This window comes from Heliangelus exortis, chromosome 28 (genome assembly GCF_036169615.1).
Source record: "Heliangelus exortis chromosome 28, bHelExo1.hap1, whole genome shotgun sequence".
NCBI lineage: Eukaryota > Metazoa > Chordata > Aves > Apodiformes > Trochilidae > Heliangelus > Heliangelus exortis.
This window is the reverse complement of record NC_092449.1, coordinates 4745982-4768300: the sequence shown is the minus strand read 5'-3', so window position 1 is coordinate 4768300 and position 22319 is coordinate 4745982. Positions and strand designations below refer to the sequence as shown.

At 64.0% G+C, this 22319-nt stretch overlaps 2 protein-coding genes across 3 annotated transcripts; both read right to left on the bottom strand.

Moving 5' to 3' along the window:
• Positions 1-10698: 10698 nt before the first annotated feature.
• On the bottom strand, positions 10699-14699 carry C2CD4C (C2 calcium dependent domain containing 4C). The gene has a single exon (XM_071727944.1). The coding sequence runs from the start codon at positions 14271-14273 to the stop codon at positions 13014-13016; it is 1260 nt and encodes a 419-aa protein (XP_071584045.1). The 5' UTR covers positions 14274-14699; the 3' UTR covers positions 10699-13013.
• Positions 14700-16400: 1701 nt separating this feature from the next.
• SHC2 (SHC adaptor protein 2) lies at positions 16401-20730 on the bottom strand. 2 transcript variants are annotated; one of them, XM_071727880.1, is made up of 13 exons: positions 20184-20730; positions 19676-19746; positions 19256-19316; positions 18988-19107; positions 18816-18869; positions 18616-18667; positions 18309-18435; positions 18004-18172; positions 17855-17921; positions 17601-17759; positions 17038-17339; positions 16802-16939; positions 16401-16696 (listed from the first exon to the last, which is right to left on the bottom strand). In XM_071727880.1, exons 1-12 carry the CDS (start codon positions 20706-20708, stop codon positions 16811-16813), a joined length of 1836 nt encoding a protein of 611 aa, XP_071583981.1. In that variant the 5' UTR covers positions 20709-20730; the 3' UTR covers positions 16401-16696; positions 16802-16810. The 2 variants fall into 2 exon arrangements, with proteins under 2 accessions (XP_071583981.1, XP_071583982.1); XM_071727881.1 differs by having other exon boundaries at positions 16401-16681.
• Positions 20731-22319: the final 1589 nt, after the last annotated feature.

The following is a 22319-nucleotide window of genomic DNA, read 5'->3' as shown; positions in this document are numbered from 1 at the left end:
GCCTGCCCTGTGGCTCTGGAACCAGTTCCTCCCAGTGGCTGTGCCAGTCCCACCAGCGTTTGGTGCCCAAAGGCCGCTGGCTCCTGTGGATTCACCGTCACGCTTTGATACTGTCCCTCCGCTGGGCTCACCAAGCAAGCTCTGCTCCCATCTGGAGGGAAGGACTCACTGCAGCAGATTTCTTTTAATTCCCTGTGGCAGCTGCCTGGCTCTGCTCCTCACCCGGGTGCTGTGCCAGGAGCTCAGATCCCCAGCCCGGGGCGGTTCCCAGCCCAGCTCTGCTGTGCTGTTCGGTGACTGCAGTGACAGCTGCCGGGCTGGGGCTCTCCAAGTGCCCTGAGGGGGTGGCAGGACAGTTCTACAGACACCTCCATTGCCCAGGGTGGCGATTTCTGTCCCCAGAGCTCCCAGGTGCCCTGGTTCTCTGTCCCGAGGCACCTCCAGGTCCTGAAGGCAGCACAGGGGCTGCAGAGCAGCTGGGGTGTGAGCAAGGGCATCCCACGGTGTGTCGGGGGTTTTGTCACCTGGCATCCTGTATGTTGAAATTTTCAAAGGCCTTTCAGAACCAGAAAAGCATCCGGGGGGGCTGAGATGCTCTGGGTGTTCCCAGTCCTTTGTCCTGACTCTCCAGCAGCTTTGCAGTCACTGCTCTGGGGACCAAGACTGCAAGAGACAAAAAGGTGAAGTGGCTTTGGCCAAATTCAGGTCGATTTGGCTGCAAAAAAAAAAAAACAAAGCCTCGAGCTCGCCCTCCTTTCCCTTCTCCTCCCGTGCTCTCCCTGTGCTGCTTCTCACAGAGCCGCACAGCTCCGGGTCAGGCAGCAAACGCGTTTCTCATGTCACAGATCAGCAGAGGGTGCTTTGCCAGAGGGAAACAAATGTCATCGGTGTTGGGAAAGGACCGAGCCCTGTGCAGGGAAAAGGGGTTTGTGCCCGGCTGCAGGGAGCTGCAGGGTGAAGGATGCTGCCCGGGTGTCAGCTTTGGCTCTGCAGAAACACTTGGTTGTCTCCAGGCTGTGACTGTCAACAGGCAGGACTGACCTGAGCGCTTCCCAGAGTGATGAATCAAGCTGTGAAAAAGCATTAGTTTCACGAGTGCTAGATGGAGCTGTGCTACTCACAAATAATAAACTAGTTCGGCATCCTCCCGTGCTGCCACCCCTTTGCTGGGCACACGCGGCTGCTCTGTTCTGCTCCAGCCCCGTCCACCCAGGTGGGGACAAGTGATGGGATCGGTGGGTTAAGGTGATGCCTCACGTCTGCAGAGTTCTTTCTTGTACCTGTTACCCTTTCTTCTTCCCTCCCTCCTTCCCAACAAACCTCCGCTTCGAGTCATCGCACGAATATAATTTATTTACATTCAAAATACTACATAACAGTCTGCGTGGGGGTCACAAAAATATCAAACAGAAGGTGTTTTTCAGCCCCGTCTCCACTCGATGCTCCAAATGCGCCATTCCTGCCCCTCACCCTTGCAAACATCTTGTTCGCAGCTGCAGCTTCAAAAGGACCAAGGGGGGAGGAGGGGGAGGCTGCGGGGTGCAGCTCGAAGCTGGGAGCGAGCTGGGGATGCTGCCATCACCGTCGTCTGCCATGGAGGAGCTGAGAGCCCCCAGTCCCGCTCCCCCGAGGTCCTCGTGGCCATCCCGCTGGGACCTGCCTGTCCCCACCTGCCCCACAGGGAGCTCTAGGGCCGGACTGGGGCTGGTGGCATCCCACAGCCCAGGGAAGGGGAGGGCGGTGGGCGGGGGGGGGAAAGGGGTGTCTGTCCTACCCTGAACTGCCTCTGCCCCTCCTCTTCCCCCCGCTCCGCGCTCATCCCGGGCTCATCCATCTTGCAGGGCTGAAACCCAATTACATCCCGGAGGGGGATGGTGCAGCCGGCAGAGCTGCCCATTAGCTCCGGGGAATGGAGATGGAGCGATAGGAGCTCTCATGCCTCCCCCACAGCCCCGGGAGGCTGCTGCGGGCATGGGGGGGGCACCGCCGGCTCCCCGCACGCCCCGTCTCCATTCCTCCCCCCTCGGTGGCCTCGATGCCGTCTGTCCGTCTGTCTGCCTCCGCCTGTTGGATGCGGGACAGACGGCGCTACGCGATGGGGAGCCCAGAGAAGGGTCCCGTGGGGGTGGGATAGGGACGGGACCCCTCTGGGCTGGGGGGACGCCTTCCGTCCCCAGCTCCCGCCGTCCCGGAGGTTTGGCGGTGAAGCCTGCTGAGCTCTGAAGTTTTATCAGCCCCGTCTCCCTCCTGCTCAGCCTTCCCTTCCTCCCCTCGGCTGCCACAAATGATCCTATGCAGATGCTAATCTGCAGAAGAAGAAAAAAAAAAACCATTTCACATTTAATTGCAGAACATAAAGATATTACAGGGTCATTAAAACACCATGAATATGGAAATGAAATCCACAGGCATCCATGCAGATAATGGCAGGGAAAAGGGAGCCTCAGGTGAAGCTGAAAGGTGGAAAGGTCGGCTCCGTCTGGATGCCGCATTATCCCCGGCTCCGAGGGCCGGGATGGGGAACCTGGGGGGCTCCCGCCTCGGGGCGGCGGCGGGGCCAGAGCTCGGGGTGCTCCGGGACCGATCCGAGCGCTTCGTTTCCGCCGCTCCCGGCAGCTCGGGCTCCCCCCGGCACCGCACGCTGCCGGTTTGACACTGACGTGAGCTGCTGAGCGGAAAAAAATTAATGGGGACCTCGCTAATTGGAGCTGAACCACCAGGAAAGGAGACGGGGCTGAACGGCGGCTCCCATCCCCGCGGCTGCGGTGGCGGGGGTGACATGGGGGGACATAGGGTGGCACGGCCGGGAGGCATCCACGGCTGCTGGGCTCGGGAGCTGCTGCCTCGCCTGGCTGGCACAATGTCAGCCGCAGCCCCAGAAACTTTTCTTCTCCGGTTCCCATGGAAACGAGGAATTTTCTTCTCCCCAAAATTGATCGGGGCTGCGGGGCGGCCGCGGGCAGGGACAGCCGGTGATGCCGGGGCCCAGGGACCGGCCAGTGGAGCTGCCGGTTCCTCCTAAGCAGTGCCCCGGTGATGCCGGTGTAAGGGCTTCGTGTCTACGGAGCGGGACCCCAGAGCAGCGCGAAGCCCCCGGGATGAGCTGAAGGGTCGAGAGGGGCCGGGGAGGAGGAGGAATGTCTCTTGCTGTGCGTGTCTGTCCTCCCCAGCAGCTCGCTCGGATAAAACGAGCAGCTTGCTTGGAAAAAGCACCCGGCAGGGCGAGCGGAGAGCTCTTTCTCCCACCCCATCCATTCTGACCCCCCCGCGCAGCCAGCCCAGCTTTGGCTCAGGCTGGGGAGGATGCTCTCGGAGCGATTTGAGACCCGTCATCAGCAATCAGAGGGCTCCGGGCTCTGATGGCCTCCTGCGGGAAGGTGACAGCCAGACGCCTGCTCTGATGAGAAAAAAAAGCAGCGACAGTCGGGGCTGTGCCCCCCCCGCAGGCCCCGGAGTCCCTGCCAGGGGCAAGCTGGAGGCTGCCCGAACCTTGCCACGGGCTGGCAGAAACCGGGCACCGGGAACGGGGAGTGGGTCACCGGCCCGGGAGCCACTGAAATCCCGTGGGCTGAGCTCCGGCAGCTTTTCCATGAGATAAATGTGGAGGAGACAGGTTTAGACAACAATGACTAAAACTAAGCTTCAGCAAAAATTAACTCCAGGCAGAGGAATGTTCCAGGCGCTGCCATTTGCTGCCGGTAAAAATAAACCTTCAGGTTAAACACAGCCTTTTCCTCCTGGGTCCTCACGTGCCAGATCGGAGAGCTTCCTCCTGGTGAAACGGCTAAAAAAAGACTAAAACCGAGCTCAAGCTCCAAGGTGTGAGGCACAGGACAGGGAGCAGCCCCGCTCCGGGGGATCCCTGGGGTCGGCAGGGCCGGGGCAGCTGCCCTCGCCCTTCCCGTGGGAGGTGCGTGATGTCGCTCGTCTCTTTGGCCCCGCTGCGACCAGGCTGGCAAGGGTGACACTGCTGCCGGCAAAGACCCCGACCTACAGGCCCCACGGCCCCATTCTGCTCTGGGCACCATCCCCGGGGTGGGAAGGGGGACCCCGGGGCCCCTCGACCCCGAGTCCTGCGGCTGGAGGCCGGCGACCCCCCCGCTCGGCATGGGGATGGTGTTGGATGGGGTTTGGGGATGTCTGAGCACCTGGCAGAGCCCTTCCCCGTATCCCCGAGCCGCGCACCCCTTCTCCCGGGGCCGCTCCTTCTCTCCTCTGCTGCCTGCGCTGGGATTTTAATTAGTGCTCCTCCGTATATTCACAAAGCGGGAGCCCAGAATGGAAATGTACAGGTGTCCTCTTGATCCAGTTTCCATGGTTGCCGCATCGAGGTGGGGGCTGCAGCTTTTTTATTATCATTATTATTATTATTTCATAATTTTATTACAGCGGCTTCAATCCGTCGGCAAAGGAGGGAAGGGACAGAACGTGGGGGAATTAAAAATGCTGGATGAGAAGGCCACGTTCCGCGGTTGGGCTTATTTGCTGTCACTCTTTTTGTCTTGTTAGCGAGCGCCTGGTTCCAAGAGGCTCAAAGTCAAGGAGCTCGGTAACGAGATCCCAGACCTCGATGGCGCGGGGAAAAAGGCCCGGGCAGCCGCGCCGGAGCCGCGGAAATGCCCCTGGGACCGCCCCGGCAGCGGAAGACCGGGGTGGGGGTCAGAGCCAGAGCTGAGCTGTGCTGACACGTCCGTATCCCTGTCCCTGTCCCCATCCTCACCTCCCTGTCACCCCCGCTGGAACAGCAAAGCTTCCCCGGCCCCGGCCTGCCAGGGCATCCAGCCCACCCCCGAACAGAGGCCGCTGGGGATACTGGGCTTTATTATCGCGACATGATTTCGCCCTGCGAGCAGGCAAAATCCACTGCTTGCTGGGGAGGGGGCAGCTCTTGTGCAACAGGGATTAAAAATAACGGGGAGACGGCAGAAAACCGGGAAAAATCTGCCCTCCTCGCGCTGCACCACCTGGTTTGATAAATGTGTGGAAGAAATCCCCTCTCCCTGTTTGCAGCATCCTGCACCATGGCCAGCAAACACAGGCGCCAATCCGTGGACTTGTTAGTCCTCAATGAATACCCTTTTCTCTCCCCTTTTGTTTCCCTCAAACTTGATGTTTTCCTCTCCTGCTGCCCCGGCCTCGTTAGGCTGCAATCAAAAATGGAATCAGAGCTGCACGGTGCAATTAAACCCAGGAGCAGGATGCGGGGTGCCACGGGGACTCAGGCAGCCACCGCGGGGCAGTGCTCACGCGTGCCCCTCCTTGTCCCCGTCCCTTCCCCGCTGAGTGGGGTGCGGTGAGGGAGCGAGGGGCAGGAGAGGGGCCGGTAAAGCCCGGCCAGGCCTCCCTCAAAGGGCTTCTTTCTGTTGCTCTTGCATCACCAGATTCGGCGCCTGGAGGATGCGCAGAGGTGCATCCACTCTGGAAACAAAATTAATTTCCCCAGCTGCGAGGATCATCAGACACACAAAACAGCTCTGAGGGGAGGGAAGAGACCGCTCCGTGCCTTTACACCGAGGTGAACGCTCCCTCCCGCGGGGCAGGGCAGTGACCGTGCATTCACGGGACGGGGGGCACACGCTGCCGGCCGCTCGCCGCACCCTTCCCGGTGGTTTTGCTTTGGAACGGTCCTGGGGACGCCGCTCAGAAACCGGAGCCTCCGCGCTGCTTCGCGTCTCCGTCCCGGTGAGGGACCCGGGAGTGGCCCACACTGGCTCGGCCAGAGTGGCACCGGGTGCGCACCCGGCGCTGGAGCAGCTGTACCGGGGCTCGGCCGGTGGCAGCGCCCGGTGGGCGCATTGTCGGTGTCCGGTTAGGTGTGAGAGCAGGCGCTGGGTCCGCCGGCGGGCAGAGACCCGTGCACTCACCGGCCACAGAGATGCCAGAAGCTCGGGCATCCCCGCGGCGCCGTCCCGCAGCCCCTCTCCCCGCCGTCGGGGCACGGCCTGGCAGCCACCCCCCTGCGCTGAGGCAGCCTCAGCTTTGGAAGGATATAGTAACAAGTGCGCGCAGGCAGCAGAAGTAGCAAAGCATATGGTAGGTGTTGGAGTTTATTCCTGCCAGTGAGTGTCAGCAGCGACAGACGGCTGGGGGTGGCGAGGCGAGAGATTTCGGTAGGCGCCCGTGCAACACCGCCCTACCAGGCTGCAACTGCGGCGAGGGTGGGGACCCCGCCTCTCCCCCGCCATCGGGGGGACCCGTGTGCGCGGGGAACGGCACGGAGATGCTTTCCCGGGTCCGCGGTGGTGATGCTGGGGGCTGTCCGAGCCACCTCCCTGCACCCTGGGGACGTTCGGCACCGGTGGTGCCCGGGGCTGAGCTCGGGAGCTCCGGTTCCGCCGCGTCCCTCTCGCCCGGTGCGCAGGAGTCGGCCCGGTGGGGCTGGGCCAGGCACACGAACTCCCCAGAGCAGGTGTAATAAATACTGGCGAGGGCGGCTGTTCACTTGCGGCTCCTGTTCCCGCTAATTGCAGTGTTGTCGCTTCACACCGATGTGCTGGATAAGATCCGTGGTTACCGGGATCTCGCACAGCAACGGGAACGAGCTGGAGCGGTGTGAGGGAAACTGGACCGAGCCGCAAACGGGAATTAATTGTAACCTGGCTGCTACAGAGACCGAGGTTTGGACCGTACAGCCCAGCGCAGCCCCTGTCCCCTCGGGTGTCCCGAGGGCTCGGCGCTCAGCTGGGACGCGCCCGCTGTTCTCGGGCAGGGGACATCGGTCCGACGGGCCCGGTGCCGGAGTTCCCGGCGAGCTCCGCCAGCCCAGCTCCTGCCCCCGCTGCTCCGCGCCTGGCAGCGCCGTTATCTCCATTACCATGGCAATGCCGGGCGAGCTCCCTGCCGCGTCCAGACCAGCCTCGGGAGCTGCCTCTCGGCCCGCCCCCAGCTGCCGTCCTGCCTCACCAACCCCAAGGGGACGGGGGGGTCGGCACAGCTCCGGGGGACGGAGATGGAGATGTGTCCCCTTCCCCAGGGCCTGGGGCTTCGGGTGGGGAAGCGGAGGGGAAGCTCTGCCCCAGCAGCCCCCAAGCATCTCCCACCCTTCCCCGGCCGGGTGCCCCCCGGGCTCAGCCGCACCCCCCTGCGCAGTGCCAGCCGCGGCCCCACGCTCCGTATCGATCGGTGCCCGTCTGCAGCGATACTGAAGTGTTTGCCAGCAGCTGCTGGCGTTTAACAAATCCTCCCGTCTGCTTTGTTTATGCCATTTTTTTCCCTCCCACCTGGGCCTGTTTGATGCTTTGGGCATTTTGCGAACATTGTACAGGCAACATTTAAAACTCCAGCAGGCAGCTAGCAAAGAGCAGGTCTCCTGAGACAGAGGGGAGAGGTAGGGGAGATGCTCACCCGGCAGAGCAGCCTTTGCCCTCACCCATCCTGCTTGGCACGGTTCTGCACGCGATGTGCATCGGGTCTGAGCCAAGCGACGGGGCCAGGGGCTGCCATTAACTTCTCTGCCAGAAGAGATGGGGAGGGAGAGCCCGAGGCGAAGCTTCCCGTCTGCTGTCGGCCTTTCCCTGGCTACAGGGGCAGGGTCTGGCCCCGGTCGGATCGCCAACCTCAAAGCAGGAGAGCAAAGCTCAAGTGGAAAAGCAAAACACCCGCAGAGTGTGCCCAGGGCTGGCGGTGCCGGACAGAGCCTGGGGACAGCCCGGTGACAGCTTCTATGTCCCCGGGGGAGCAGGGGCCACCCGCTGTCCTGGCAGAGGGGGTCGGGAGGAACGGTTTCTCTCTGGCTTTTTCTCTCGCCTGGCTACAAGGGATTGTGGGATTCAATTAAGTTCTGTTTTCCTCCCAGTAGCAGTAGGAGTCTCTGCTCCCCGCCACGGAGCAGACACTCTGCCATGGAAGACAAATGCTCACAATAACGCGGAGGAGCGAGCGTGCCGGGGGGGCGATGCTCGCCTGCAGCCGGGGCTCGCTGCTCCCCTGCCCCGCCTCGCAGGCGGTGGGTACCCCCGGGCAGGACCCCCGGAGTAGCTCCCAGATGTGGTGGGGCCAGGGGGCTGCCCCAGGAGCGGAGGGGGGGCGGGGAAGGGCGGCTCCTGCCCAGCTGGGGTTCGCCTGCTCTCTGCGGGGCAGCAGTGGCTGGGGGGGGTCTGGTTCGGGCGGGAGCCGGGTTTTTACCCATCCCTCCGCCCCCCCCGCAGGTTTTCCTGTGCCGTCTGATGCCCGGACTCGGTTCCCTGTTCCCGGCCCCGTGAATCTCATCCTGGGGGACCACCGCGCTCCGAGGTGCCAGGTTGTGCTCACCCACGGCCGCAGCGGTTTCGCACCTCGGGCACCGAGCCGAGAGCCCCCCGAGCCCCCCAGGCCCCGGGAAACGCTGCTGCGCTCCGCACCTGCAGTGCCCACCCCGCAGCCCCTCGCCCCCGACACCGGTACGGCGGGGGCTGCGGGCGGAGAGAGCCCCCCCGCCCCGCACCCGCCCTGGACCAGGCGGCCGAGGGTTGCCAGGCAACGGGAAGATGCTTTTTCTGACCAAAACGGTAAATCGGCAGCCGGGTCGGGTGGGAGAAGACACGGCCCCGTGGGGCTGGGGCTGTCCGGGAGGGCAGTCGGGGTTCCCCCAGACCCGACAGCAACCAAAAACCTGGAGAGTAGAAACAGCTCTTGTTGCCCCACTTGCCCAAAATTTACTGTGGCCCAAACCCCCACTGAGGACCCTCGAGCATCAGCTGGGAACAGTGCTCGGGCCTGGGACCCCCTGCCCGGCTGAGGGGTGGGGAGGGGACAGGGTGTCCTCCCACGGGGACAGCCCTGCTGACCTCCTCCCTGGGAAACCCCCCCTGGGGAGCCCCGGCCCCGCCACCCAGTGGGAGATGGAGCCCCTAATTTACCCTCTCACTCCCTCACCAGACATCATGCACGCAGCTAAATGAGCTCCAGGCTATTTTCTCAGAAACTGAGTCCTTGCGTTGTGGAAACACAGGACTAAAAATAGCCAAGGTCTGCACACAACTCACCCAGGTGAATCTTTCTCTGCAGATAAGGGCAAAGGAGGTGGCAGCAGCCCCCGGCTCCTCTGCATCCAGCCATCCAGCCTCTCCACATGCAGCCATCTCCCCTCTCTGCCTCAGTTTCCTGCAGATTGTGCCACCCTCCAACATAACCTGCACGTGGGGACCCCAGACAGAGAAACCCCCGTGTGGGGGCTGAGTGTCCCCTGAGCATCCCTGGGGTTGGGCAGAGTTGGTCTCAGGCTCTCACGGGGGCATCCTCTATCTAAAGGGGCTGTCTTGTGGAGAGGGGACATATCCCCCCAGGCCCCCTCCCCCAGCATCTTCCAGTTCAGAGGTGCATCCCAGCCTGACCCCAGCCCTCCTTGGCCCAGCTGAGCAGCTGTATTTCCTTCCCACAAGGACTTGATTACAAATTCAGTGTTAAATCTTCCCCCACCAGACACCCCTCTTCACCCCTCTGACTCCTTCCAGTGCTTTGAATGTTGAACACTTTCCAGGGATTTTTCATGTGTTCAGGCTGACCCCATCCACTCTACTTGAGACTAACTTAATCAGCCTCATTTTATTGCTAACTGCTGTAGCTTTACAGTTCCAGAAAAAGCACTACTTAAATTATTGGCACCTGCCAAGCTCTCACCATGCTGCTTTCTCTGCCCCTGTGGGGGCAGGAGGAGAGAGGGCGGATCTGTTTAGTGCTCCCAGCTTTTATTTCTACCAGAAATGACAAATTATTAGACTTGTGGAAATTAGAAAAATGGCATTTAGGTAACAAACAAACCTCCCTCTTTTCTTCAGTGACATCTGGTTAAAAGCAGATTTGGAAATGGAAGGTGAGAAAAAAAAAAAACAAAAACCAGAGTAACGCAGGCAGCCAGGCAGGGGGTTGCTGTGAGGGTGATGGTGGGGAAACAGGCCAGGGGACACCCCAAGAGCAGCTCATCCAACACCCACATCGCTCACGCCACGGAGCTCTTGGGGGACACACATCCTGGCAGCACCACAGCAGGGCATTTTGAGCAGAAAACACCAGGTTTGCTCTGATGCCAAAACGCTGCTGGAGCCAATCAGTGCTGCTGTGTGGGAACCAGGGCTCTGAGGGGAAAAGGGCTGTGAAAATCGGGGAGCAGCAGGGAGGGCTCCCGCTCCAGCTTTGCCACAGGGTCAGAGCTCAGTTGTGCCCCAAAGAGCCCACTGAAGGTCTCCTGGAGCTCAGAGCCCGGGGGTGCTGGGCGATGGCCCCCACGAGGGCAGTGCTCCAGCCCACGCAGCTCTCGCTGCTGACGGGGAGCACAGGAACATCGTCAGAGCCTTAATCACCAGCGCTGCCGAGGAGGAGAGCAGGGGCCAGGCTGGGGAAATGGTGAGGAGGAGGAAGAAGGACCCAAGCAGGAGCAGACCCTGTCCCCGTGTCCCCTGTTCTGCCCCCTGTTTGCTCCCACTTCACCGGGAAGAGCTTCCCAAGTGCCCGGAGCCCCTGCAAGGCTGATGGGGATGGGCAGCATCACCCAGAGGAGCGGTGGCTGCTCCGTGGCTGGGCAGCCCCAGAACAGGGAGACAGCAGGGAAGGTAACAGGGCTCAGGGGATGCAGCTGCCAGGGAGCTGAAAAGCAAAGGGAACATCTTGGGGAAACCAGGAGCCGGAGCACCACCTGCATCTGTTTTATAAATTACTTTATTGCACTAAAAAGGGAAAGTCATCTGTAAACAAACATTCCATTCAGGTATTAATATATTTTTTTCACTCCAAAAATGCATCATTAAATCCAGACACAGAAATATCAAAGCAGGAACAGTAGAAAAGAGCTACAAGGGAGGAGAGAGCCAGCCAGACCACAGTCCTGGCTCCCACACTGCCCTCCCACCCATAGTGGGAGCAGGGCTCCCGGCAGCACTTCCCAGGGCTCACAGACAGGCACATGCTTAGTGGCAGCCCTGGGACAGGCGGGGAGGGGACAGCACAAGCCCACAAGCCCTTGAGACTCCCACAGGGCCAGACCCAGCCCAAGGGAGTAGCTCAGGGCTCTGCTCGGAGTGTCCCCTTTTCCCAAATCCAAAGGCACACAGCTCTGCCATGGGAGATGTGTCAACCCCCCACCCTCTCAGAACACCAAAATTTGTGCCCAGATCCTCTTCCCCTCCCTTACAGCCTGCTGAGCCCCCACCCCCAGCAATGCCTGGGTCCCACCAGCCCCTTGCAGGCTCAGCACCCCGGGGACTGCAAGGCACAGGCAAGGGGTACTCAAGGCTGTCAAGCAGTGTCCCCCTCCTGCCCCGGGGTCTGATCAGCCCCAGAGACACAGGACATCTCCCTGTCCCACCCTTCCCGAATGCTGTGGGCACCCAGGGGCTGGAAGCATCCCTGTGTTGTCTCCTGTGGGAGCAGTGGGAAGCCTCAGGTGGGAAATCCCCCTCACAGGAGGGACGTGTCTGCTCCTTACGTCCTGCACAGTTTGTTTTCAGCCACGAGCTCAACAAACAGCCACTATCACCCCAAATCCCCCCGACATGCAAACACCGTGCTATCAGAACCATGCCCTGCATACCTGAAACATATTTACAGACAGAAGTAAAACACGCTGGGAAAGATCAGCCTCAGATATAAATAGCCAACACTGAAATCTGCCATCTGCTGCAAAGGACAAGGAAGGAACATCAGCTGCCACCAACAGAGGTTAACACAGAGGGACACGTGTGTGCATGTGTGTCCATGCGTGCTGCAACAGGCAGGGAAAGAAGCGCTGCAAACCTTGCTCCCCTCCACAGAAACATGCAGAGCCCGATGCAATGGGTAACACCACACCAAACAACAACAAGGGGTCTGTTTTATCCGCCCACAGGAATGCCCTGGGTGGCATTTCCCACTCCCAGTGCCTCCGGCTGGTCGAGCGGGGCGGCAGGGAGGGATGAGAAGGGGTGGGAGCACCCCATTCTGCCCCAGAGAGAGCCTGCAGGGCCAGGTCAGAAGCTCTGGGGAACAGAGCTGGTTCCCAGGGGCACCTCTGGGAAGCTGGGTGCCCCTGGGCACAGGGGCTTCGTGGCCCCATGGGACACATTTCCCCCCCTCTCAGTGAGTGCAGCTGCTCACAAGCCTGCACAGGTGAGGGAGGGTAAGGACTGGGGGAGCCTCAGCCACAACCTGACCCCCTGACACCTGGGGGTGTCCACAGCCACACCACTGGTGCTCAGGGAGGGCTGCTCCTGTCACCTCAACTTTTGCCAGCAAGCTGGGGCACTGCCCAGGAGCAGGGCTTGTGGTGCCAGGCTCCCCCGTGGCAGTGCCAGCCCCTGGCATCTCCCTCCTGTAGACAGGGGAGGGGCAGAGGGAGCTTCCCAGATCTGGGCAAACCCAGAGCCCCTGAAGCTCCAGGAACAGTTTGCCACAGGGGATCAGAGGCAGGAGGTGGACAGGGAGGGTGTCCCAGGAGGCTGTGGGACCAAGCTGCACATCTGTGCAGTCCCACAGGCTGGAGAGTCCAGGAAAGGCTCAAAGACCCTAAACTTGAGTCGCCCACAAAGGTCACCTCTCTTGTCTCACCTCTGCAGTATTTTCTCTGCAGTTTCCAAGACTAAGAACTTGTCTTTTAAATTAAAGCTGAGATCGATGCTATACCCTGACTCCAGGAGCTGGGGCTTTGAGAGAGGTGGCAGCAAGAATTCTCCAGAGATCTACCCAACTCCAGCCTTTGTGCTGGCCATCTGGAGACCACGGGTACGAGGGAGGGAAGAGCCAGCAGGTGACATCCATCTGTCCTTCCTGGTGGAGACAGAGATGGTGACTCCCTGTGGGGTCCAGGAGATGCAGCCCCGGGAGGGAGCAGGGAGGAAGCAGGGAGAGAAGCTGCAGCTGCTGGCCCTGCCTGCCCCCCCCAGGGGAGAACTGGTGCTGGCAGAGCCCCACGGCACTGCCCACTCCAGAGACCCCCCTGTACCCCGTCCCTCCTCCAGGGGATCCATCCAAATTCTCCCCCAGCGTGGCCGGGGGACAGGGCTGTCCCTCTACCCTTGCCCTGTCCCCCCGGGCAGGCAGCTCCCTCTGGGGCTGGCAGCAAGTGCCTAAAGGCAGGACAGGAGGGACGTGAGCGGCAGCTCCTTCTCCCCCAGCAGCGTGTCCCGCTTCAGGCTGCTGCCCTTGTTGACCACCTTGAGCTTGAGAGACATCTTCCTGGCGTGGCTGGGGCCCAGCCCGTCGAAGAAGAAGTCCTCATTGAAGACTGGGTTGCGGCTGTTCTTGACGATGGTGCTGCGTTGCTTCTGCAGCTTCCCGGGGTTGAGGCACAGCGAGACGCAGCAGTTGATGCTGCGCAGGTCGACGAGGGCATCGTAGAGATCCTCTGCGGAGATGAGCCGCACACGCAGCCGGGCGTTGGAAGGGTCGTACTCGGCAGCCAGGCGCAGGCTGCCCCCCCGGCTGAGCCGCAGGTTCTGCTCCCGGTCCCGGCCCGGCGGCAGGTCCAGGGGCAGCAGGGCGGCGGGGGGCTGCCCCCCGGCCGGGGCGCTCCGGGAGCGGCGCTGGGCGCTGGGGCTGGTGTCGGCAGAGCTGTCGTCGGTGGACAGCGAGCTATTGCGGGCGACCGAGTGCTTCAGCTTGATGACCTTGGACTGGCTCTCCTGGCTGAAGATCTTCAACAGGGAGACGGAGCGGGAGAGCAGCGGGGAGCCGAAGGGCGAGGACTCGGCCGAGGAGCACGTGTCGCTCTCGCCGCCGCTGAAGTACCGGACGGGGTGCATGAGGGCAGCACCCAGATCTGCGGGGGTCCGGGGCCTGCTCTCCCCGTTGAGCTTGGCTCTGCGCTGGGCGCTGGGCGAGGTGGCTGGCGAGGGGCAGAGGCTGCTGTGCTCGCTGTGGAAGAGCGATTCTTTGCGCCGCGTGTGCGGGCTCTCCACCAGCGTGGCGAAGCCGTAGGACGTCTGCGCCTTGGGGACGTAGGGCAGTGACATGGCCGTCTGAGCCTGGGGGTCCACGTTGGTCCCGAAGCCCCTCCCGTCCGTCCAATCCTCGGCGGTCTCGATCTGGATGATGTGCCGGCCGGCGGCCCGAGACCGGGACCGGCTGGAGGCCCGGGGGCTGCGTGGGGTTTTGCGCCCGGCCAGGTCCTGCTCCGAGGCTGAGGGACCCAGGGTGGGAGCTGAGGGGGGCTCGGGGCCCTCGGCCTCAGCGGGGGCCGCGCTCAGTTTGGGGGGGATGAAGAAGTCGGGGATCTTGTCGGGGGTGAGGACGTTGCTGTAACGGGACCCCCGCGCGGACTCCTCCGGCCCCGCGCCCCGGGACCCGCCATTCTCCGCCACGCCGCGCAGCCGCTCCAGGAGCCACATGTTGCCGACGGGTGCGGGGCTGGAAGAGACCCGAGGGGCAACGCTGTGACCGGCAGCCTCGAGCCGGCGGCACCTAGAGACGGGGACCCGCAAGACCGGAGGGAACCGGCCGCGAGGGGGGTCTCGGGGACCTGCCGGCCGCGGGGGAACGGAAAGGAACCGGCCGCGCGGAGGGACGGGAACCCGGGGGACGCGGACCCGAGGGATGGGACGGGACGGGGCGGCCGCCGCGCACGGGGAGCCGGTGCCGGCCGCGACGCAATGCCCGAACCGAGCGACGGACGGACCGAGGGACCGACCGGCGCCGTCAGCGGGAAGTTGCCGGAGCCGCCGCACCTGGAGCGGAGCCGCCGCCGCCGCCGCAGCCCGGGCGGGGCGATCGCGATCGCGCTTTTATACGGCGGCGGCGGCAGCGGCAGAGGCAGCGGCGGCTCCTGTCCTTCCCCCGCCGCCGTAATCCTCCGAGTGCGGCGCCCCCCGCATTTCCCGTGCCGCGCCGGGCAGAACCGGGACCGGGACCGAGACCAGGGACTGGGACAGAGCCGGGCTGAGCGGTCCCAGGATGCTGATGCTCAAGGGTGGGGGGATCCGTCCACCCGTCCACCCACGGGAGCTCCGGAGCTCGGTTGGGACCCGGAGCGGGGGGCTCTGAGCCCGGAGCGGGGCGGCAGCGGTCCCTGTGTGTTCCCTCCCGCCCTGAGCAGCATCGGGGGCCGAGGCCGGAGAGATGGAGCCGGTCCCACCCCACCCCGAGCTCCTGAGCTCATCAAACGCTGTACAAAGCTCGGCTCTCCGGGGTGCCTGGGAGCTCGAGGGCTCGATGAGAGCACGGAAATGGTTCCGTATCGTGGCGGGAGGAGGCTGGGGGTGCGACAGAGCCACACGTCACACCCGGTGGGGACAGCTCTGGGGCAGGATGCGGCCCAGGTGTCATTTGGGTCAACAAGGCCGAGCATTAGGAAGGTCCACGGAGCATCGCTGCAGGCCCTGGTGCTGCGGGGGGTGGGAGGCTCAAAGCGGACCCATTGTCCCCAGCCCCGGTACCGCGCGGGCAGCCCCGGGACAGGGGTGCATGGAGCTGGATGGTGTCACAGACGGGGATCAGCGGCTGCTCCTGCCTGGCTGCTGCCCCCGGCTGCTGTCAGACTGCAGGGGTGGCACTTGTCACCACAACATCTGGGGTCCCACAGGGGGAAGAAGAGGGCAGGTGGAGCCCGGGGAAGGAGGACGAGGCTGACGGGAAGGGGAGGCTGGTGAACAAAAGGCTGGTGTTTGCCTTTCCTCCACCCTGCGCAACGGCGGGTAAACAAGGTGCAGAAATGGTTGAGTTCCCCCGAGATAACAAAGAGCGCTGGAGCCGGGCCAGCGAGGTGCAGGGTGCTGGAGATACCTGTGCTGAGCTTGCCCGTGCTCAGCTCGGGGTTCGAGGCAGAAGAGCTGCAGTAGTCGGGCAGGGACACTGAGGTCCCGAGTGCCCCCCCTTCCCAGTGAAGGGACAGCAGGAGTGACCCTGTGCTAGCTGAGGAGCCGCCCAGGCCTCAGCCCCTCGGGGCAGGAATGCTGCACACATCTCCCCTCCTCCAGCCCCACAGGTATTTCCATGAAACTCTGACCCTCTGTCCACGAGAACTGACCTGGGCAGAGTTTGTGCCTCAGGTTTGGAGGCACAACGGGACAGATGAGCCGTGAGGGCCCCAAAGCAACACCCTGGGGCTTTGGGCACCGGCAGAGCCTGCAGCAGCCGGTGGAAGGTGTGAGACTCTCCCCCGGTGGCAGAAGACGAAAGTCGGAGCTCTTGCTGTCTTTTCCTGCCTCTGCTATTGAGGGAACGGCGCAATTATATTTGCAGACCCATTACTACACGACAAAAAATAGCAGCCGAGATGGAAACGCCGCATCCCTGTAGGTATTCGACTATCAGTGGAAAATTACACATTCATTACTGGGCTTTGTTTAGGGGTTTATTCTATTCATTGACTGCTGGCGCCCGGCAACCCAGGAGGGGCCGTCCCCAGCGGGGGGCAGAGCATCCACGGCCCGACCCAGCGCGGGGATCTCGCTCTGCCAGCCCCTATTTGCACCAGCCCTGTCCCAGCCCCTGAAATCAGCACGAACCACCCAGGCATCTTGCTCATTTACAGGTTTAATTAGAAACATATTCCAAACCACGAACCCGCACCCAGAGCCAGACACGCTGGAGAAGGGGACGTCTATGCCGTAAAACCCTGCCAAAGCCCCGAGCCGGCCGGGGGGCTCCCCGGGGCCGTGGGATACCTCTTCTCCTGGCAGCCCTGGCCGTGCCAGCACCCCTGCCCTGTGCCTTCCCTGCAGCAGCTTCATCCTGGCCCTGGCCCGGGGAGGGCGGCCGAGGGCTTGGGGACACCGGGAGCTTCACACGGCAGCCGCTCCTGGGAAGAATCCAGCTGAAAATTTCCAGAGCCCAACTCAGAGCTGAGGAACAACCGGAGAGGGGGAGCGTGGAGGGGCCTCGGCTTTGCCCTGGGCTCTGGTGCACAGGGCTCACGTACCCCTCGGCGTCACTGCTTCCTCTGGACAACCTGGCGAAGGTGCAGCTCACTCTCGGCAGCCACGATGGGCTGATCGTTCTGCCGATGGTGGCTGATGAGGTGGCTGATGCTCTCGAACAGCACGTCCTTGGTCCTCACCTGGAGGCCAGGGGCACGGCGGTCCTGAGCCCCGGAGCAATGCCTCCCTCACGGGGTCCCCCCCTCTGCCCCCAGCCCTCGCCTCCCCTACACCTTACCACGCCCTCGGGATCCACCAGCAGCAGGTGCCGGGGCTGCCCGCTCTGCATCCCTGTCAGCACATACTGCCCGGGGTTGGTCAGGCTGTCCCGCACCAGGAAGTCCCCGTCCGTCTGCAGGAGCCTCTCGGCGTCCCTCCGGCTCATCCTCCCGTGGTACCACGGCTCCCGACGGAGCTGCTCCTCCGTGGGGGCGACGGGGGCTTTCCGTGTGGGGGGACTCGGCCACTGGTCCTCGATGGGGGGGCTGGTGCTGCCCCCCGCGATGCACTCGTGGAGCTTCAGGGCATCCTCGAACGGCCCTGGGGGAACCGAGGGTGGGCACCGGGCATGACGCCCAGGCACGGAGGGGACAGTGCTTCCCCCACACCGGCACCGGATCCCCCGTCACGGGGGCACCCACCCACAGCCCTGCCCTGTCTGTGCACGACCCCGACACCCCCAGCAAGGGTGGGTGATGATGGGGCCCCAGTGCATTGCCCCCAGCAGTCAGCACAGCGCTGCTCTGGGCTCAGCCCGCTGGCACAGCTCTGCCCCAGACACCCCCAAGACTCGTGGCTTACTCATATCAAACAGGTCCTTTTTGGGGCTCTCCTCTGGCACCCCATGAGCCTCCGGCTCCCAGGTGTCCAGGCTCTGCGTGTTCACGTACAAGTGCTCCTCATAGTCCCGTGGCCCCAGGGGGTGGGTGTCTGCCTCCAGGTACCCATCGCAGCTCTGGCCTGCCAGGACTGGGTGTCACCACCATTCCAGGCAGGACAGAGCTGCTGAGACCCCTGCTCACGGCCCCCGGAGTGCCCCCCGCAGTGGTACCTACCCTGGCTGTCCTGGTCCCGGGATGGCCCCAGCTGGATGCTCTGGTCTCGTCGGGCTGCGAACCCACCCTGGGGAGAGGAGGCAGTGAGGGTGTCGGAGGGACGTGCTGGGGACCCCACGGCAGGGCCAGCAGCAGCCCCGGGTGCTCACCTGGCTGGGGGGGCCGGAGCCAGAGGGCTGAGTGTTGATGTGGCCCTGCCTGAGCCGGGAATCGATCAGCCCTCCCGGGGGCGGCTCCTTCCCTGGGATGCTGTTGTAGTAATCGTGCTCGGCCGCCTCCTCGTCCTCCCCCCAGGACACCTCCTCCGCACCCGTAGCCCTGCAGTGGGGACCAGGGAGCTGGGGGCACCCTGCCTGGCTCAGCCCCCTCCCCGTGCCCAGCTGGGGCTTGAGTGACCCCCAGGCAGGGGACGTGGCCAGGATGGGGTTATGGGGTGGCCCCCCCACCCCCCTACCTTTCTGGAGGTGCCACCACGGTGGGGGGGCTGTGCAGGTACTGCTTGAAGCGCAGCTCGAAGGCCTGTCCCACCGTGCTGATGACGCTCTGTGCCAGCCCCTCGCAGCACTCCAGGATGTGGCAGGCTGCAGACAGACAGATGGACGCACGGATGGCTCAGGTGTTTCCCCCATGATCCCATCACCCCTCCAGGACCACCCTGAGCTGCCTCTTGTGCCCCCCAGGAGGGATCCCCTCCTCCAGCTTTCACCCCCAGCGCATCCCTCCTCTTCCTCAGAACTCCCGGGTGCAGGGGCCAGCCTCACCTCTCTGGTTGATGGGGTCCTTGGCAACGTAGGCAACATAATCCGTGGTGTCCTGGGGGAACAGAGGGAACTCAGGGCTGGCATCCCACTGCTGTGTGGGGAACAGGGCTGGGGGTGTCCTGCCCCAGTCAGCTGTGGGTTGGGCAGCCCCTGTCCCTGAGGGACACAGCTGGGGGAGGGCTGGGGAGTGCAGGTCTCACCGTGTCCCCGCCGGAGGCGAAGGAGATAGATTGCATGTGGTGGTTGGCGATGATCTGTAGGGGGGGACATGGCCCAAAGGGGGTTAATGTGGGGGCTGCCAGTCCCCTGGCTCATATCAGGGAGCAGAGGGCTGGGAGGTGGTGGAGCCAGGTCCCCAGGGACAGTCCTAACCTGACGTGTGGTGGGGATCATGAGGTTCAACCCATCCACGGAGATGTTGACAGCAATGCTCATGCCAGCAAAGCGGAGGTTGCTCTTGCCCAGGATGGAGAAGAGGGCTTTGTTGGGAGCCTGGTAGGGGAGAGGAGTGTGGGGGCAATCACAGCTTACCAGGACCAGCCTTCCTGAGGTGAAGGAGGCAAGGAAGGGTGCCCCAAGAAACCCCAGGGTGCTGCACCCCAGGACAGCCCAGGGAGGGCCAGGCTGAGTGGAAACTCACCTTCTTCTTCCAGATGCCCTTGACGCCCGGCACCGCCTCATACAGTCTGTTGATGGCTTCCCTGCAAGCCCCGGCCCACGCTGGGTCACAGCTGCAGATGTCTGGCCCCTTCCCCCCTGCCTGTGGCACTGCAGGGTCTGGGGTCATCAGCCCCCCGGGCACCGCAGCGTCCCCACGGCACTGCCCCACGTCACAGCCCGGGGTACAGAGCCCCGGCCAGGGCCACCTCCCTGCTCTGCTTCCCACCCGCTGATGGGCAGCAGTGCCTTTCCTCTGCCATCTCCGGGAGCCAGGGCTCTCCCAGATCTTATCCCCTCTTGTCCCCTTCCTCCACAGGGACCCGGGCAGGGGCAGTACCCAGGGCCACCGGCGGCTCCGGGTGGCTTTGGGGAGCAGGAGAGGGGGATGGCAGGGCAGTACCTGGTGACCTGTGTCCGGGTGTTGAAGTCGAGGGACCTCATGGAGCGCAGGACCTCGATGCACCCCATGTACTGTGGGGAGGGAGGGAGGGATGGGGGAGGGTCAGACCGGCCTCCTCCGGCTCCAGGCATCACACAGCACCCTTTCGTCACCCACCCCGAAATGCCCAGATCCTGCACTGAGACCCGACAAACTCATCTCTCTGCTGCAGCTCCTAATGCCCTGGTAAGGGCAGCCGGGTCCTAGGGCTGATTCCCCGGCCCAAAAGCCCCCGGCCCCTGGGTCGTTCTGGGCGGCCGTACGGTCCCTCCCGGGATGTGCTGGACAAGCTGGACAGCCCAGGACCCCTCCCCACATCCCCGGAAAGGTCCCGCGGGATCCGGGGGACGGGGCCGCTGATGCCGTGATACAGCCTGCCGGAGGGCTGCCAGGGGAGACCGGACCGGGGGGACACGCGTGGGGCCGGGAACTTCGCGCCGGGGCGGGTCCGGGGTCCGACGGGACTTACCCGGACGATGTAGGAGACGCCGGGCCCCAGCACCCGCTGGTCGGGGTGCAGCCAGCCCTGCGCCGGTTTGCGGATGAAGCTGCCCTTGCGGCTCCAGTCCTCGGGCCCCGCCCGCGCCGCCCCCCGCCGCCCCCCGCCCGGTCCCCCGCAGGGACCCGCGCACAGGGGGTCGCAGGCGCCCAGCGCGGCCGCTAGCGCCGAGGAGGGCTCCGCCGCGCCCCCCGCCCGCCCCGGCACCGGCAGTTCCCGGGGGCCTCGGCCGAGGAAGCCGCCGGGACCGGGGAACTTCCACTGCGGCATCCGCGGCAGCAGCGCGCAGAAGGTGGTGCCGGGCTCCGGCTCCTCGGCGGGGCCGGGGCCGGGGGCTGGGGCGGGCATGGGGACGGTCAGCGGCTCGTCGCGGAACCGATCATACTTGGGCTCCGGGAGCATGCCCGGGGCCGCGCCGCGCTCCGCTCCGCCGCTCCGCTCCGCCGCGCCGGCCCCCGCCCCCCGCCCGCTCCCCCGGGGCTGCGCTGATGTCATGGAGCGAGCGCTCGGCCGCCCGCCCCGGCCCCCCGGCCGCCACCGCCCCCAGCATCCCCCGGCTGCCCGCCCCCTTCCCCGGCACCCCCAGCATCCCTCCTCCATTCCCCCCCCCCCGAGAGGCATCAGCATCCTCAGGCCACCTCTCACCCCCCCGCATTCCCCGCCCTGAGCCCCCGCCAGGCTTTGCTGCCACCCCTGCGTCACCAGCGGGGCTGGGGGGGGGTTGCCAGCCCCAAAGGGCAGGCGCGGTGTCGGCGTTAGGTGACAACAGGGTACAGGGCCTGCTGGGCTCTTCCCTGCCCAGCCCGGGGGGGGCTGTGCCGGCTGACAGACCCCCCATGCCTCGGGGGTCCCCACAAACAGCCCACGGGGACTGAGCTGCTCGCGCTCTGCCCTGGCTCAAACCCACTCACCGCAGCCCCCCCGGGCTCACACCGACCCTGCGGGTTCCCGGGGTTAATGGACGGGGGGCGGGGGGGCTGCTGCTGCCCCTCGGGACCCATCGGGCTGTTCTTTCGCACTGAGCCATTAGAGTAGTGAAGCTGAGAGGCCCCCGGCCGCTGCCCCCACCCGCAAAGGAGACATTTTCTGCTTTTTCCACACCTCCCTGGCCGGGGGACGCTTGCGGGGAGCTGGCTGCGGGGTGGGGGGAGGGAAGAGAGGCTTTTCCAGGCTCCCCGCACAACGGGGCTGCCCTATTTCCGTGCCCCCCAGCGCAGTGGCCTCGTTCGCTCTGATTTCATCGGAGCCAGGCCCGGCTCCCGCTCGTTTGCATCTGTCTGGAGGACTCAGGCAGCAGAGGGAACAATCGTTTTCTTGCTTCTCTGCCAGCATCTGCAGCGAGCAGGGCAAAAAAAAAAAAAAAAAAAAAAAAGCCCTTAAAGGGATTTTCTGACCTCAGCTATAAGCAAATCGCTTTTCCCTCAGCACGCTTTTTGGTTTTGACTTCTTGTTTTTGCCCAGCCCGGCACTGACTGACCCACAGCCCCCTGCTCCGAGAGGGGCCGGGCCATGGGGGTGCCCCCAACACGAGGTGGGCACCGGGCTGGTGCCGGGAGCTCCGGTTGGGCCGGTAAAGTACGGGAGCCGAGCTGAGGTGTGGGACACTCAGTATCCCCCTCCCCACGCAGTGTCAGCGTCCCGGGGGGGTCTTTGCAGAGCTGACGCACGTAGGTCCTGAGGAGAAGAGCCCCGGGTGTGGGCAGCGCTCTGCTGAGGGGGGGATGCTCTTTTTTTCGGAGGGGGGTGATGTTCTGCTCAGGGAAGATTCCACCACCCCCCGGTAACCGGCACAAACAAAACCGGAGCCTTCCCGGGGGCCCTGGGCAACGCGAGGCCGCCTTTGTCTTGCCTCCCCCCTCTCCCTGGCAGGTGACGGGGGAAAGGCAGTAATTGCTCTAAGTGCGATCAATAAATCAAGGTAATAGAATTACATTTGCTGTTGCCATATTGGGAACCGCTTCTCTGCTCCCTCCTCGCTGGTTTTTTAACCCCCTGCAGACTCTGGGACAAGTCGGGCTCCTCCTCCCCGCTCTATGTGGGGTGCAGGGGGGGCTGAATCCCTTCTGGGGGGGGTCTCAGGCCCCTGCCCGGTGCTCTGCCAGGCAG

Coding starts and splice junctions, on each gene's coding strand:
- C2CD4C (XM_071727944.1), bottom strand. CDS start 14,273: ATGTGGCTCCTGGAGCGGCTGCGCGGCGTGGCGGAGAATGGCGGGTCC.
- SHC2 (XM_071727880.1), bottom strand. CDS start 20,708: ATGACATCAGCGCAGCCCCGGGGGAGCGGGCGGGGGGCGGGGGCCGGC. Junction 18,870..18,987: donor TGATCCCCACCACACGTCAG/GTTAGGACTGTC, acceptor CCCCCCCTACAG/ATCATCGCCAACCACCACAT. Junction 17,922..18,003: donor GCTCCGGCCCCCCCAGCCAG/GTGAGCACCCGG, acceptor TCCTCTCCCCAG/GGTGGGTTCGCAGCCCGACG.